Here is an 18,129-nt window from a genome sequence, read left to right as displayed (position 1 = left end):
TGGTGGTTTCAAGTGAGAATCTGGCAATCAGATCAATTCAAAGTGGCAAACTCCTAAATTTGAACCTGTAGATTACAGCAGATTTTCCATATTAACATGCTTTTTTTCCCCTTTTAAGTAAACCAATAGCCCTCATTTGTATTGATAGTCGTGTCCAAGGAGACAGAATGTACCTTAGTGGCCTGAATGTAACACACTTGTTGATCCAGGTGAGGCAATAAATCTTGACTTTCCTTGTGTCACAGCTGTGACATCAGAGCCCCTCCTGGCATCCAAATACAACAACTGGGCCTTAATGTAGATTCTTTAGAAACCACCGAGAGCAGCTGGGGGTAAACCAGTGTCTGCCAGTCTCGCTGCATCCACGGCAACCGAGTAAACACAGCAGCAAACTGTCAGGTTAAACTTAAGCCTCGGCCCGGGTGATGTTTCAGTGCACCAGAAAGCTAACCTTGCACGCTGGCAGATGCCAAAAGCGTTCTTCTGTCGGCATAAATCTGTTCGATTCACTTTGACCCTTGTCATTTGTTTTGTATGTTTTTAGTGGTGAGACTTTATCAGCCATGTATGAAACTGCAGAGAGCCCCGATAATCAGGTCAATGAGATAGAGGGAAATAACATGTAAATATGGTCAACACAGAATATCACACAATAAACATGTGTACTAATGTTCAGAAACTATTAAAAAGTTATAGTATGCAAATATGTTTGAGGAAGAAGGTTGTTAGTTAAAAAATTTAAAAAAATGAGTCACTGCAGCCAAACTTTTTAGTCTGTACTGTAGAACACACAATGCGTTGTTTTCAAATTAATATATTATCTTTTGGTAAATTCAATCAATTTATTTACCAACCACTGTCTAATAAATCACCATTTATAAAGGATTTATAATGTGCAATTAATGCTGGTATTGTTGATTAGTAAATAATGTATTAATACTTCAAAGATTTATTATAAGCCATTAATAAGACCAATTTTGGGGTTGCCAGGTTGTAAAAAAAAAACTTTAGCTCTTCAGTTCTTCAGATTGTTAAACCAGCCAAAGGTTTTTTTTCACAACATTGCACCCCAAAAGTGTTCTTATATCGGATCTTTGAGGAATTAATACATGTTTTTTTTAATCATTAATAAAGCCATTAGTTACAAACCCTTATATGGAGTGCCTCATTATAAAGTATACCTCTTCTTTTTTTTACTATTCTAACATCCCTTCATCTGAGCTGTAACACAAACAAATACATTGATCTGAATATTTACTTTTTAATTTTTTAATTTAATTTAAATAATTACTTTTTTAATTTTTTTTGAGTGGTCATACAGACAGCAGAAAAAATTTCTTTAATTCAAACACAACTCGACCTCAAAAGGATTTAAATTCACGGACTCAAACATGTTCAGTTGCTTGATTTTGAATTTATTGCAAACATATGAAGGCCTGTCAGTCTACATTACACTCATTCATCATGTTAATTACTTTCAAGCTTGCGTGTGCAAACGCAGCACTCACTTCTCCTTTCAAGGCATCTCTCCGCTGTCATCCTGACCTCTGTCTTTTCTGGGGCGGTCACAGTTGACATCAGGCATTAAATACATATGACAGTACGCCTATTAAGGCATTTCATTCAAATATGTGCCCACTTTTTCTTTGAACATTCATAAATACACTTATCTCAGACCATCACACTTTCCGTTAACCTTCTTCCTTCATGCAAATCAAGCAATCAGTTTCATATATTTAACCTCAAAGTCAGCAGGTTTGTTGAGGGACATTTGGAAGAATGTTTATATTATCTATTTTACAGTGAATCTTTGGGCATAATTCACCAGAAACAATTTAATTTTACAATTAAAAAGTCCATATAGTTCTCCTGCTGTCACCAATGTTTACAGCCATTCATTGCTGTCAGTGTTGGTGACAATCCAAGTGCATTAAGTACATTATTATTCACAGATAAAAGGTCTTACAAGAAACTAATAAAACTGCATGTGGGAGAAAGTTTTTTTATGTTTATAGCAACATTAGAATAGCTGGTTTACTGGAGCTTACAAATTATAATGGTTATTATTTATGTTAGTCTTCACAGGGTTTCAAAATGATATGTGCTTTAATGAATCATGAATTCTTTTTAAGAGGACCTATTATACTTTTGTGCTTTTTTACTTTCCTTTAGTGTGATATATAGTTTTTTTGTGCATGTAAAAGGTCTGCAAAGTTACAAAGCCCAAAGTCCTGGCCAAAGGGACTTACTCTCCCCCACAGAAACACTGCTCCTGAAAGGCCTTGCTTGAAGTCCCGCCTTTTCTTACGTAACGTGGTGATGTCACCAAGTAACACATTTGCATAATACCTGTCTAGCAGCTAGTTTGACACAACACTGACCAATCAGAGCAGACTGGGCTTTTCGGGGGGGAGTAGAAAACAAAAATACAAGTGCACCTGAAAATAAGCATAATAGGTCCTCTTTAAAACTCTTTGGCAGGAGGTAGTAAATCCAATATCTCAATTTTAACTTGTTCATAGTACCTGGATACTTGGCAAAATTTCAGATTCAATGGATTCATAATTTCTAAATAAAGAACTATTTGCACTGCTCACAAAATACTATCATTAAGAAGTCCAATGTGTTATGAATTAAATGTACAAATTTAAGTTACATTTCACCTCAAAATTCATTAAATGTTCTAACATCAAGTTGCTCCAAAGAGCAAACCATGTCCAATCTACTGCACAGTCAACTTTCAGATCACTGCATGAATTCATATCACTTATAATGAAATCAACTCATAGGGCAATTTATATAAAGTCTGTTGTCACAGAGGCATAATAACATGTATTTTACAGAATTAAGGTACATAGACTGACCAGCAGCTCCAAATACCTTTAATGTGTGTTTAGATTTGAAACATGCTATAAAATAGCAATCTACAGTTTACATTAATTTCTACATGGGATGCTGGTATAACTGAGTCAAGTATAGCATAATGACCTATGACGGCCCGCTGCATATTCAAAAGGAAACAGAACAGACAAAGACATGACCTAAGAGCAAAACGGTAATATGTATGTCATCAGTTGATGTGTTCCTTTAGAGATAACTCAAATTCATACACATTTAAAGTAAAGAGGTCAAGGGGGTTAAACTCGAGAAACTGACGTTGCTGTGTGTAAAGTGTAAAGACACACCCAACACATGTGCGGTCTGTGCACTCTCATCTACAGTGAAGTAACATGATTCCTCGTTGTACGCTCACAGAATACTGAAATGCCGAACATAACTCACAGCCACGAACACGGACACATTCAGACGCACAGTAACTCCCATCTCATTACACACAAAAGTGTAAAATAAACCAACAACAATAGAGGAAGTTATCCTCTAAATGTCTCAGCTTGCTCTGAGTCATTAGGCCCAACAATACTTAAGAAATATTGACCTAAGTAAACTATTAAACCAGAGTCCCAGCGCCGCCGCTTCATCTGAGCAACACACTTAGTGTGTTTTTCTCTCTCTCTAACATACGAGGAGCGTGCTTTTAAAATACAAACATACACCACTTCATATAGCGTATCAGTTCTGCAGGTATTAGCAGCATGTTGTGAGTCATAACTAAGAGGTTACACATACTTCAAGTAGAACATGAGCCACCAACTCCTAAAAAAACATGGAAATGTTATTGTGACTGTGGAAAATTAGTGTTGGAGAGTCGTAATATGATACATAGCAATGTCAGGTATTTACCATTTACTTGGGACATCTTTACAATCATTTTAATTCCTCCTCTGACTGAATTTGGGGTGATTCAACAATACCCCTTGATCTGCATTTTAATTTTAATTCAGTGCAGACAAATGGTCCCTGTCCTCAGACAACGGTGTAAAATATTATAGGTTGTATTCACTGTAAGTAATTATCTTATTGTGTGAATTAAGGCAAGACTATATACCTTTTGATTAACAGTGGCCACTGTGGCCACAAGCAGCAATTACAGGATAATCGCACATTGAATTCCCCTTCCTTTCCCAAGATGTTAGTGTGTTCTGGTGATTGTTTTACAGACGTGCATCCATCCATCCATTTTCCACTGCTGATCTAGGTTTGGGTCAGAGTGGCAGCAGGCTAAGCTAAGCAGCCCATATGTTCTACTCAGTCGCCACGTCCTCCATTTTTTCCTGGAGCATCCTGAGGCATTCCAGACCGTTCTCATTCCCAGGGCGTCAAATACCGATGCTTTGTCACGCCCCTCGGCATGTGATACTGACGCACAAGTCACCCTTTAGCGTCTGTATGAGAGGCTTTCAATGTGTTGTCTATTTGTTCACAACAACAAGTTCACTTTCACTTTACAAACATAGTAATTTTTAAGCCAAACCATGATGTTTTTTCCTAAACCTAAGCAAGTGTTTTTGTTTTAATTCACAACGTTAACCACATGTTTACTGCGACCGTAGTGGAACGTCATAGTTTGACGCGCTGGGCTGGCCAGTGCGTTAGAAAGTGACGCCAAGGGGTCCTGACGAGCATGAGAAGGTGACGAGTTGGGATGAGAAGGTGTTGGGCATTCCCAAGACAGATGGGTTATGTAAACTCTCCAGTGTATCTCTGTCTGGATTATCTCCACAGGTACCGTAAGCATCCAGGAGGCATCCAAAATCAGGCGCCCAAACCACCTCAACTCACTCTTTTCAACACCAAAGAGCAGTGGTCCCACTCTGAGTTCCTTTCTGAGTTCTTCCTTCAAGGAATCTCATTTTGGTGGCTTGTGTCTGCCATCTCATTCTTTCGACCATTACCCAAAGCTATAGGTGAGGGTTGGACCATAGATCAACTGGTAAATGGAGAGCTTAGAGGCGATAAAGACAGCCTCACAATGTCCAGAGCCTTCAGCCACCATGGAGCTTTTTGACTACCTCAGTGACCTTCGCTAATGAAACGGACAAGGCTTTCACCTAGACTTCCAGCTTTGCCTCCTCTATGGACAACATCTCAGTCGTGTTCAGGACAATAACAATATTGTTAGTATAGGTCAGCATTTCTAATCCCATGCTGAAAGCAGCCTGGGCTAAGCCCTGCCTCTCCCTCCAGTATCATCTGACAGTTTGGCAGAATCTCTTTGAGGCTGACAAAAAGTTGCTCCACAGTTGCTTCATTCCTTCTGGGCTCCTGGTACCCGTCTGTTGGAATTCTTCTGGCCAAACGAGCCCAAAATGACCCCTTTGTCCCCATGTCAGTTTGAACATGGACCACTCTTGATTCAATTTCCCAAGCTTTTCCCAGGATGAAAGAAAAATTCTTCGGGAAGTCAGAGTTCTACCAATGTCTCAATAATGACGGTTTATGCGGAAAATACTTTTGGGGATTTAAGGGATTTCTTTAGTTGCAGTACCTCATTGGGCCACTGGGAACTACCGCAAGGCTTGTTTTTTTCTTTGTGGTTATATTCGTCATATACTGAAGCTGTGTCAGACATCTTGGCGTCACTCTTTTTGGCTGCAGTAAACACATGCTTAACGTTGTGAAGGAAACAAAAACACTTGATAGGTTTAGGAAAAAACAACATGGTTGGGCTTAAAACTACTATGTTTGTACAGTGAAAATGACACTGAACGTTGTGAACACAGGATACGAACGAACAGCTGATTGTAACATAATGCACGGGACATGAACAGCGGCTCCTGGATGAAACCTTGTGATTGTTGGACCCCTCCCACACCCCCGGTTTGTGTCTTTTTGCCCTTAAAGATATGGCACCACACTCAAGGCGCACTATCCCTGAGCGTTAATATTGACGCAGATGGGTTTACATTGCAGTTAATGGTAAGCTTGGTGCGTCACAAACCGACGCTAAAGGGTGCCTTGGTGTCAGTATCTAACGCTGACAGCCATGACAAAGCGTTGGTATGTGACGCCCTGGCAATGAGAACGGGAACCATTGAAATGTTTTTCTGTGACATCCTAAAACGGAGTGTAACAGCACAACTGGAGACATAATGTCAGCAAACTGACTCAGTAATGTCAGTTACACAGTAATATCTATCAAGTTTGCTGACATTAGCTTGGTCATACCAAACCAAGATAAGTTGTAGCAGCAAATCCCCTGAGTGTATTGAATTCAGCAAGGTTGTGATTTATTGCTTACTTTTGTAAAAGAAAGATGTGTGTTTTTCTCGCCTTTCAAAAGTTACATAGTCTTGCTTTAAAGACATGGTAACATTACATTCATCATAATAAAATGACTAACACTGAACTGCAAAAGAAGACGTGCCTTGTTTCCTTTTGAATAGACATGTTGCAGGGCCGAAAAACAGCATTTCAAAAGACAGCAGCTGAATGGAAAGTATTATAAAGCAGATTCATACAGCAACATGGCAGAGCATCAACCAGAGAATTTGGCTTAATGCATTTACCCTACAAAGTGCTGCAATGCATACAGATTACAGTAACGTCTGCTGCAGGGATAAACAACACAACATAGGGGGGATAGAAGGTGTTGTTGGTGGTGGAAGTTGTCCTGGGGAGTAGATCGCAGGTGGGTAGGGGTGAAAACTGCACTTACGTTGAATGAAGGCAGATTCTTCAATGGAGATGTCTAGAGGTGACATAAAAGAAGAGAAATGAAATGGTCGTTAAACTCTGGTGGATGCAATGAAAACAAGGAGAAAACATTATTTAGTTGTTGTCCAGTTTATGATAGAAGTCAATGTAATATGACTGTTCAGCCTGTATTTCCTGGTTCTGAACCAGCTGACCAGATTTAGCCGAATCACTGTCGAGGGCACGCTACACGATTTGTTTACGTAGGAGTGCTGGAGGTCGCTGGTGCTCTCCACCTCCTTCTCCCCATTTAGGAAAAAGCAAAGGGGGAGGGGGCTATAAAAAGTTGACCCCATCTCAGCCCTGCAGACTCGCTTCCAAGCTGGAGCTGCAGCAGCATCTGATCTCTCCGAGCAGCTGTCCTCTCCCTGCATCAGCACAACAAATACTTTACATTGCCTGACCTTTTCCTCCTGCATCACTATCCCAGCCATGCCCCCTACGTCCCTCTGCTGCAAACACCCCCACCACCACCACCAGTTACACACACACACACACACACACACACACACACACACACACACACACACACACACACACCCTGTGTTCCTCTTCACACCATTACTCAACCCCATGCTAGGCCCCTGCCTGCCACGCACCCAGCTGACATGTATCCCTCATGCTCATGCAGTTGTATTATTGCTCTGACACATTAGCTGAGAATGGACTGTGACTAGTTGTAAGTGTCTATATAAGTGTATGAGAAACTAAGAATTAACAGCATTTAGCGAAGTAGAGAGGGGATTACTCTTTGTGTCTTTTTGTATTTCTTTATATATTTCTGTATCTCTTTCTTTTATATATTTCTGACCTGCCTGCTATCCATTCAGAAAAACTCATTTATTCCTTCGTCTCCAGCTGAATTGATAATTGAAGTTGTCTCCTGTCAGACCCCAAAATGTCTACTGGATAGAAAATTATGAACCAGGAGAACTGAGCACATTATTCTTATTTTCAAATCTTAACACCGAGTTCACACCAGAGCAGTGGCGAAGTGCGGCGAAGTGCGGCCTGCAGCGAACTGCCATGCAATGTCTATGAAAAGCTGCAGCGGCCGCTCCCGAGCTCAACGAGCTGCAGCCTTTTGATTCTGCGTTGAAGTGCGACCAAACAAAAGTTGGGAAAAGTTTAAGTTTTAGCATCAAAGTGCAGTAAACAGATCCTGTGAACAATGTAATTATTGCGGCGAGCCGCATTTCGCCGCTGCCTGGTGAGAATTTGGCGTTACACTGCTTTGCACTGCTGCAAAATGTCCCTTGTCTGAGGCAGTTGACGTGTACTGCCTACAGCCAAAACCAAACAACGGCAAAGTGACATTAATAGCCTACTTATCAGACAGGGCCAACATCTAAATAAAATCGAAGTATTATATAACATTATTTTTTTTTGCTTTGGGGCTTTGGTCCATTTGACTGATTCATTGTCTTTGCTGCACTTCTATTTTAATCAATTCTATTTTCCTTTCATTGTCTTTAAAATATGTTTAGTGTTTACGTAAAAATTAAATGTATTTGATTATGGTGTACATTTTAAAATAACTCTTACTAGCGAGAAAAGCTTAATAATGGTTATTTCCAGTGGTGTAAGAAGTACTCAGATCTTTTACTTAAGAAAAAGTAGCAATACCACAGTTTAGAAATACTCTCTTACAAGATTTTATTTTACAATTTGACTTAAGTTAAAGTAGAAAAGTTATAGCATCAAAATATACTTAAAGTACCAAGAGTAAAAGTATTTATGCAGAATGGCCCATTTCAGAATAATGAATATTATACCATGAATATTATACAATTGAATTATAATTATTGATGCATTAATGTGTTCAGCTGGTAAAGGCAGAGCTCATTTCAATTACTTTATATACTGCTGGGATCAATAAAGGCTTATCTAGTATATCCATGATAATACATCATAATTGATTTGTTGACTATATTTTTGTATTATTAATCTGAATCTGTAAAGTAACTAAAGGTATCAAATAAATGTAGTGGAGTTAAAAAGTATAAAGTATCAGAAAATGGAAATACTCAAGTAAAGTACAACAAGTACAGTACTTAAGTAAATATACCTTGTTATTTTCCACCACTGGTTATTTCACATTGGGATTTCAGTTGCACTGTGCATGCAGGTCACTGCTTACTGGGGAACTTAATTACTGTTATCAGGTTCACATAAAACATAATGTTAGCATTACTTTTAATTTTTTGTTTCCAAAGCTTGTGCAACATAAGTCTTCACTTGAATTTCCAAAGTCATATTAAAATATACATTATATGGTATAATAGCCTAGTAGAAATATATTTGAAACAAGTGATAAAACTCCATTAGACTGGAATACTGAAGCAAGCTTGGTAGCCTAAATGTGATTATATGCAATGTGTTAGCATGCTTTTGGTAAGCATTGCTTGCTAACAAGCTAGCATTAAGCCCAAATCACAGGGAGGTTGACACAGTGCAGCTAAAGGTCAAGCTGGAGCCGACGGATGTTACGCTAACCCTGAAAAAGTAGTCTACACGTAGCTTGACACGTCTGTGATGTCTGTTTTGTTTTTATTTACTAAGGCTTTGAGATTTCTGACACTAACACTTATGCTACTAACTCTGCACAAGTGAAGTTGAATTGTATTTGATTTGTGGTACCAGAAAGAGTTTACTGGCCATTCAAGCTAATAAACAGACCTCATGTTTTTACTGAAATATGCAAGCTAGAAAAAGTTCTCAAAGAAATCTATTGACAGCAAAGTTTGTGGATTGTACCAAAGAAAACAGGCCTATACTGTTGTGTTTGGAAAGCAAGATCTAAAAATCTCTGCAAAGAAACTGAAACTGTGTGCTAGACAAAAGAGCAAAACATATTTTTTTTGTTATTTATGTGATCTGAATATTTAAGCAAAAATATTTAGCTTATTCTTTTATACTTCAACTGTGGACTGATCGTTAAAATAAAAATGCAAGAAGGATTAACAAACAGTCTGTGGTTCCAACTCGTTTAGCCCGGAGAAAGTTTTCATGAAATACCACAAACAAGGAACGAACACATTAATGAGCTGTAACGTTATCCGAGTAATTAAAGCATTTCTAACACTGATTAAGAATAACTGGTTGTAAGGTGTCACTCACTGGAATACTTTCCTGTGACACTTTCCAACCCTGAGAATAAACCATGTAAACAAACTCGTCTCACACTATCAAAATAGCCCGACGATGTGTAATGCAGAGAAAAGGGAACTCAAGCGACTCAAGGCTGAAAATCCCAGCATGCCCGGCGGAGTCAGGTTACCTGTCATGAAGCTATACTGCATGTCTATTAACACTGGCATGCCGCTGCTGAAGCTGCCGTGTCGGGCCGCTGCTGTAGCAACGTTTACAACCCAAAAATGATAAAAATTCATGTAGTACATCAGGATCTTTACGCAGGTCCACGTGACTGTGTGAGTGTTACACTGCTGTACAATGAGAGCACATGGTTCAGCATCAACTACCTCAAAATACCAAAAAATCTCACTGTCAATTTAGGGCATGTATTATTTATTAACAGGAGTGGAAAGCAAAGGTGGAAGAAGTACTCATCCTTTACTTAAGTAAACGTAGAAAAACTGCGCCGTAAGAATACTCCATTCCAAGTAAAGGTCCTGCATTCAAGTTTTTACAGAAGTAAAAGTACAGAAGTATTCTCAGTGAAATGTACTTAAAGTAAGTAAAAGTATGCACTAATTACGAGTATATGCTCATTTCTGTAGTTGAGTGTACTTTTTGAGCTTATGAGCACGACCCTGTAAAAACTATGGATCTCAAAAAAATTATTTTTTTATAAATTAAAAGAAGTAGCCTCGTTTTACCTTTATGATGATGGATTTTTTTAGATAAATTTTTTAGATAACATTTTTTTGTTTTGTTTTTTAGCATTAGACAATGGCCAATTTCGCACTAGTATCTGTGTTCTAATGTCTTGAATTGACGTGCCTTCTGTGGCTGCTTCTTGGCCAGGTCGTCATTGTAAATGAGAGTTCATTCTCAATTGACTTATCTGGTTAAATAAAGGTACAATAAAAAAAATAAAATTCCCTTAAAATAGCATTTAATTCTTTTATTTATTTTTTACAAGATAATCATAGCTCAGGGTTCACTGACAGTAACACATACTAGCATTCTTCATCCACTGATGAAGATCAGGTCTAAGGTTGAGAATTTACTTCCATTTTCAAATTTTCTTATTTCACTTCTACTCAAAACCTCATAATGAACTATTTTTTAGGTATTTTTCTTTCTTTTTAAAGTATTGTGATTTGAAAAAGGCAAGAATTAAAAAGTAGCTTCCAACTTCCTTTATTGTCATGTGCACAACAGTTACAGAGAAGCAGTCGCTAGCAGAGAAAAATCTTAGATCTCAGGCTCCCTCAAACAATGCTCATTAAATATGTACAAAAAGAAAATCAAACAAGTAAAAAAAGATCTAAGAGGTGCCCGTATATACTGCTGTGGCACAGACAGGAGGATGTTTTTGCTTGAAAGCTGGATTGGTTTGTATGAATAATGAAATACGTTGTATGCAACCAACAGAAGTCAGAGACGTCTTCAAATGAGGCTACTTTTATGCATAGTTTTCCATACAAGTAAACATACTTCTACGTGAGAAATATGACAAATATTAAGAAATATTTAAACTAACATTTCAGCTTTGAGCAATAATACATTAGTAATTTCTCCACCCCTTTGCGCTGTATAATGAATGTGACTGAATTACACACTTGCATTACAATGGCATACACAACAGTTTGCTTTTTTACAGCCGTCAATTTAACTGTTTCAGTGGACTCAGTGCAGTTGACAGGAAGCTTGTGTGCAACATTTAAAAACATAATGTTTTAGATATTTATCTGGTTTCAATCAAATGTATTCAAATGAGGGTTGGGCAATGGCCGAAATCTTCTCTGATATACTGTAGGTCATTTCATATCTGGATAACAATATTTATCACAATATAGCATGTTTTCTGGTAATTCAATAAATAATAGTCTATATGAAATAACCACATAGTAAAGCCTATTTTGTATACTCCTGTGTGAATTATATACTTGACAAATGAAAAGTACTGAGTATTTACTCTTTTTCAGAACTTGAGTGCAAAATGAACAGTTTTAAGTGAAAATATAGAGAAAAAATAAATAAATATAAGCCTAGCTTATATCACGATGGAAACGATATAGAAAAATACATACCACAGGCATTTTTATATCGTTTTGACGATATACTGTATATCATCATATTGCCCAGCCCTAATTCAAATGTCAAATAAATGAAAACACATTTTCACCTCCAGACACAATAAAGGGACATGTTTGTGAATATGTGCTAACTTACATGTATGATGAGATGTTTCCTTGGTCACCGATGCTCCACTACAAAGCTCATTGTTGTTCCATCAAAGGAGGGCGGTGCAATGATTCTTGGACCTTGTTGCGTTGTGATGCTGATAACTGGCTTCCTGTCAGAGCTCGCTCTGCCTCCTCTGGCGGTCACGTGTCCCAAACTTACAGGAAGCTGCAGTGGTGCCTCAGCTGTCGCACTGTAATACGCACTCTCTGAGCCTGTTTCCGGCTTAGGGCTTCTGGGGTTTTTTACCTTTTCTCCACCTGCATCGTCAGGGTGACATGGCGACGGAGGCAGTACCGCCTGGGCTGGCAGAGTGGGCGAGGGGATGAATCCGGGGTAGATCATGTACGTGGGGGTGAACGCTCCTGGGCTCAGGGCCAGGGGGGACAAAGAGAGAGGCACGGGGGTGACAGATGTCACGGGAGAATGAGGCATGGGTACATCCAGAAACTGGCCTGTCTCAGGGTCAAACAGTCTCTTTGTGGTGGCCTGTATAGGAGTGTCCACCAGGTAATAATGTCCTGTCGTGGGGTCCAAAAGCATCTTGCGTTGTGTTTGTGGGGCTGCCTCTCCGGTCGAAGGTGTAGGTGACACAGCGGGGACAGACGGAGGGAAACACAACACCTGCTGCTGTGCTTGAGGCCCTGTCCTTGCCCCCAAGCGATGGTAGACGCTTGCCGCTGGGTGCTCCATCATTAACGGAGACCTTTGCTGCTCAGGTGTCTTCCTGTCACCTGTCACCCCAGGCTCTGGATTCAGCAGTTTGACTTCATTCGTGTATGCCAGCCCCGGGATGGTCAAATAGTTCTCAGAGTCTGAGCAGGCCTGCGCGACAGTGGGATTAGCGGGAATGATTTTGACCTTTCCCTGCTCCACCTGGCTGTGTTTCGGGGACTCTATTTTCACCGACAGCGGAGCCACCGGCGCCTTGGAGCTTCTCATAGTCGACGATGTTTGCAGCGCAGAGCTTTGTGGACTAACTGAACTAATTGCCTTATTGCCAAGGTGAAGCACACGTTTGTTACTAAACGTTTGCTGCGATTGTGTTTTAAACGTGTCGTCGCTGTATGGAACATGTATGATATTTAGAGCTCCTCTATATTCCTGTGACTGAGGAGCCCTGTCAGTGTTTGTCGCCTCCATCTCCTCTGCTCCCTGCTCCTCGCTGGCAATAAGCGACAACACGTGGCTGTCTGTGATTGGCTGTGGAGCTTGAGTTTTTCGCTTCCATTCATTTCTATCAAAAACATAAAGCTGCTCCATCGTCTTAACTGCAGCTTTAAGCTTCTCTAACGCAGCCTGTTTTGGTATTTTTGGCTCACATGCAAACTTTTCCTGCCTCTGTTTTGTCAGTTTGGTTTCAGTATTTGGCTGATTGTCTGGCTGGTCAGGGTGTAGGTGCTTTGACACAGCAAGTGGCACCCTACTGGCTGTGCAATGTGACGGTGTGTTTTCACTTTGAGATGCTTCAGACACCTCAGCCGTCTGCTGTTTAACATTTGTTTTAACAGAGTGACATTTAATCACAATAGGAGATGGTAATACATGCTTAACCGGCGCCTTTGTGACCTCAGGTTTATCAGCTGCTGTGGAACATTTACTCTCACTGTGATCCAACGAAACAAAGCGATAGGAGCTTTTTACCAGTTTACGCACATCCCTGACCTGATATATCGGCGTTGCAAACTTGCACTTGGTGTCTCTTATGTCTCGAACGGTGAAGTTTGGCATTTTATCTGCAGCAGACAAAACGTGGCATTTGGCATCACGTGCTGCCCTGATTGTATTCACAGTGTTGAGACTTATTTTAGGGGTCAACATGTTGGCGATATTCAGTGTGCAGCCTTTATTTTCCTTCACACTCCTCAGGCATATTTTTATCCCAGGGGTTTTCCCCCCCTTCTCGTTTTCATCTGTGTCTACTATGTGTCCATTATTGCCCGTTTTGAACTCTTTTTCACATTTCTGTGGGCCAGCAGGTGGGCCTGTGACAGGTGCACAGCTCGACGAGTCTTCTGTAAAATCCTTCTCTTTTGAAAGGAGCTGGTAGCTTGGAACAAAAAGCAGTTTCGTCAGCATGCTGTTGGTGTCTAATCCCTTTGTGGGTTCAGCCTCCTTTACAGGTTCTGGCTCATCTTCTCTCACTGAATTAAATGCACTACTTTCGCTGTGGATGAGAGATGTTTTCGGAGGTTCCTGTTGTCCCTTTTCTGGATCATCTTTGTTGCTTTCTGCAGGCGCACAGGAACCAGGCCTGCTGCTTCCCTCCAGGCTTTGTTGATCATCACCAGAATTAACAGTGAAACCGGAGCTCGATTCTGATGTCTGTCTTTGCAAGCCTCTTCCTTGATCTTTGCATTGGAAACTCACTGGGGACAGAGCTGGGGGGTGCGTATCACGGATTTCACCCCTCTCCATTTTACGCTCCTGCTCAAACTGCATCTTTTTGGAAATCACATTTTTCAACAGACTCGATGCAAAAACTGCTCTGTTGTGTGTGTCCCCCCCGGTGCTATCTGTTTGTGTGTGTTGATACTGCATCTCACACCCAGCAGACCTGGCCAACACAGTCCCAGTGACCTCATTGCATCGTGCAGTCTTGGAGCACCTTGTTGGAGGACGTCTTGTACCTTCAGGTGCTTCAACATTACACCGGAAATTCAACGTGACTCCACGCTGCTTTGGCTGAACAGGATCGACATTTCTGCTAGAAGAAGACGACTCTTGAGACGCAGCTCTCTTGTTCAACGCGTACACCTTTGTTAGTGGAGCTTTAACAGACTTACCATGCCTCCTACTCTTATCTTCTTCACTCTTATTCATTGATATGTTTCCATAGTTCCAGTCCACATAAGCAGACCAGTTATTCTTCAGCCCATACTCCGACATAGAGGACTCACTGGACGTGCTGAGATTGATGGCGTCGAAGTACGGACACGCCAGGCTCCGGAACGACTTGGCGGTTAAATTACGCACCTCTTTGTCGGCGTCGTCCAGCTCGCTAATGGAGCTGGACGCCCCGCTGGAGTACTCGTTAATATCTTTCCGTCTTAGTTTGGACGCGAGGTGCTGACGACCCGGAGCTGGGATGAAATACTGAGGTCCAACTCTGGAAAGTCCGGAGCTGCTCACAAAGGAGAAGTGGCTGCTGCCGTCTCCATGGTGTTTGGCGTTGTTGTTGCCACGGGCGCGGTTGTCAAGGAGACCAGCAGGTTCGTTCACCCTGGAGGAGGTTTTTATGGATAAGTGAATTTCTCCGCTGTGGTTTTTGTTGCACAAACTTTCATCCAAAGAGTCACACAGGTCGCTATCCTCCTCCTGCTCGGTGCTGACAACCGCTCCAGACTTCTTGGCCTTTTCCCGCCTCCTGCTACCCTCCACTATCAGAGTCCCTTCCTCCCGCGTTTCATTTTCATCGCTCTCAAAAGACGCGTAATCCACAAAGGAGTAAACCAGGTTGTCGTCTTCGAAGTCCCAGCAGGTGGTGCCTCCTCGGCCCAGGTCGTATAAGTCGACGTCGTGGTCGAGCTCGGTCAGCTGGATCTCGTGTGTCGTGATGTAGTGCGACTCGTCCTCCTCCACGGTGTCGGTGTGGTCGGTATCGGAGCCGGACAGCACCGCGTCACCGTCACCGTCATCCTCCGACTCCTCCGTCCGGCTGTTCAGATACATGTCCGTGTACTGGAGCTCGTCGCTCTCGCTGCACACATGGTCCAGCCCGGGAAGTTTGCTTTCCAAAGGAGACTCAGGCAACCTGTCCTCTAACTGCTCTTCAACAAAGTCCTCTGACATGATTTCACCCTCCTCTTCCTCGCCATGCTCTCCAGACTTTGAGCCGTCGAAGTCGCATTTGATCACAGACAGCTGCCGGTTCTGCTGGTTCTCCTCCTCGCCAGTGAAAGTCACTTTCACTGTTTTTGCTGCGCCCTCCGGTTTCATTATGTCCAGGTCCACATAGTTTGACTCGATACTGTCCGTCTTCTTGTCCTCTGGGAGCAGCTTCTTCTTCCTGTGAAGTAGTAGTAAGGTGTCATCATCTCGGTAAGTAGTGAGAGTTTCCTCCGCTGCTTCCATTTAGTCCGTCCGGGTCTCTTACCAGTCAGTCAGTCAGTCAGGTGGTCCTCCTCAGCGAGAGATGTTATCCAGACACAGGACAGGAAAACTCTGCAGGGAAAAGAGAGGGACAGAGAGAGAGGGAGGGAGAGAGAGAGGGAGGAAGAGAGAGAGAGGGAGAGAGAGAGAGAGAGGGAGAGAGAGAGAGAGAGAGAGAGAGAGAGAGATGGGGGGGAGCCCTAAGGAAGGAAAATCCTACAATGATTTCTCTCTGGTGTTATTCTCAGTGTGCAGGGCTGTGAGAGGCTGTGTGCCATTTTCAAACGTTTTGTAACTTTGTACATGAAGCACGAGGCCTTTTTATGAAACTGACCTCCAAAAAGTGCCAAGATTCAGCACCTTTCCTAGAAGAACAGCTCCCTCCTCCATGAGCTGCATTTCTCACAAAAACATGACACTTCAGTTGACCCCCATATAACTTTATATAAAGTGTTTGTTTTGAGTAAACATTGACAGTGAGAAACCTGGGAGTAAACTCTTTGATCTTGTATTTGTATGACATGAGTTTATTCAGCTGCTGCAGGATATTTGACTTACTGTCATTTTACAGATAGCTTTATTTATCACCGAAGGGCAATTCAGTTTCTGCAGTCCACCGAGACATAATACACATTTATACTGCACAATCATCAATGACAGAGGGAACATAGTAGGTGGCATATGGGGAGGTGCAGATCAATAAAAGTACAAGAATAAAAATATTCGCAATAAAAACAATAAATACAAGAATAAAAACAAGACGAGATAAAAGAATAAAGGAATAAATAGAATAAAGTGCCAAGAGTATTGCACATTGCAAATTACATTCCAGGAATGTACCTAATTGCAAACAAGGACAACCATTATATGGTTAGTGCAAAATAACTTTACATTCAAAGCAAATAAAACTCAAAGTAAATGTTGTCACAGTTCCTTATAGACTGCCTTGACCATTAAGCAATAATAAAGGGTTAATTAGGATTTTGGTGGCATTGATGCACTAACTGAAGAAGCTTTAAAAAATCGAGCCCGTGACGGAAGACTTTGGCCAATCACAGATCATTTCAGAGATTTGGCTGCTATTGGCTGTGCTCCAGCTGGTGGGCGGTTCTTGGTATTTCCTCAACTGATCGCAACATGTCTGACGGGCCACAAACGTTCTCATTTTACAGCTAAACAGTACACTACAAGATCGCGAGTGATAGACAGCTGCTCAGAGACAGCAGGCTCCAGCTCGGCTGTAATTGGTTGTTTTCCTCCGGTCTGTGAAATCTTGTAGATGCCATTAGGAGCACCGGAGGACACCAGAGGCACACGATTGTTTTTGAGATTACCTGTCTCATGCACTACTGTCAGGATATAGTGACGTTTTATAGAAATATATTTTTTTTAATCATATTTGCTCCATTTCTACCCACTGCAGCTTTTAAAGTTATGTCTCAGAAAATGTGGTTAAGCAATTGAGAAAAACTGTCATGCAACTCAGATACTCTTTTAAACATTCTTATTATTAATAATTGTAATGGGGAGTTTTTTTTAATTTTTTAAAATACATTAAAAATGAAGGTTAAAAGTAGAGACAATCCTAGGTAAAAGACACACTACTGACTTTACTGTCAAGAATACTAAAAATACTTATTGTAACCAACACAAAAGCCACTCAGCATTTTAAGGCTTTAAAAAAAATTAAAAATTGTTTAATATGTAAAGCCACATGAAGATGATGTCATTTTGAATTTAATCATTCATTTAAAAGTGTATGCCAGCTGCTGCTTGAGAGCATAAAAGGCCAAATCTGTCCTCACGCTTGACAGCTGAAATTGACGCTTTTGAATCTGAAGAATAAGAATCAACTTTATCGGCCAAGTTTGACTCCTGTTCTCAGTATAATATTCAGTATATTTATATGGTGCCAAAGATATATTTGCATGGATATACACAGAGGTCAACTGGAACTCTGGAATACATATTGTATATATAATGTACTAAGCTACTTAATATTGGCACTAATAATATTTGTGTTCTCTGACCCCCGCACTGAAACAGCTGTCTTTCCTTGATGGAGAAAAA

At 40.9% G+C, this 18,129-nt stretch overlaps 1 protein-coding gene across 1 annotated transcript; it reads right to left on the bottom strand.

The window, feature by feature from the left end:
* Positions 1 to 1,088: 1,088 nt before the first annotated feature.
* LOC141764635 (uncharacterized protein C4orf54 homolog) lies at positions 1,089 to 17,708 on the bottom strand. Its single transcript, XM_074629972.1, has 2 exons — positions 11,956 to 17,708; positions 1,089 to 6,589 (listed from the first exon to the last, which is right to left on the bottom strand). The coding sequence occupies exon 1, from the start codon at positions 16,039 to 16,041 to the stop codon at positions 11,980 to 11,982; it is 4,062 nt and encodes a 1,353-aa protein (XP_074486073.1). The 5' UTR covers positions 16,042 to 17,708; the 3' UTR covers positions 1,089 to 6,589; positions 11,956 to 11,979.
* Positions 17,709 to 18,129: the final 421 nt, after the last annotated feature.

Source organism: Sebastes fasciatus, chromosome 3 (assembly GCF_043250625.1).
Source record: "Sebastes fasciatus isolate fSebFas1 chromosome 3, fSebFas1.pri, whole genome shotgun sequence".
NCBI lineage: Eukaryota > Metazoa > Chordata > Actinopteri > Perciformes > Sebastidae > Sebastes > Sebastes fasciatus.
Note: the sequence above shows the minus strand (reverse complement) of the source record. Positions and strands in the feature narration are given on the sequence as shown.

What these genes read in the sequence shown, in the direction of transcription:
- LOC141764635 (XM_074629972.1), bottom strand. Translation starts at nt 16,041, where the DNA reads ATGGAAGCAGCGGAGGAAACTCTCACTACTTACCGAGATGATGACACC.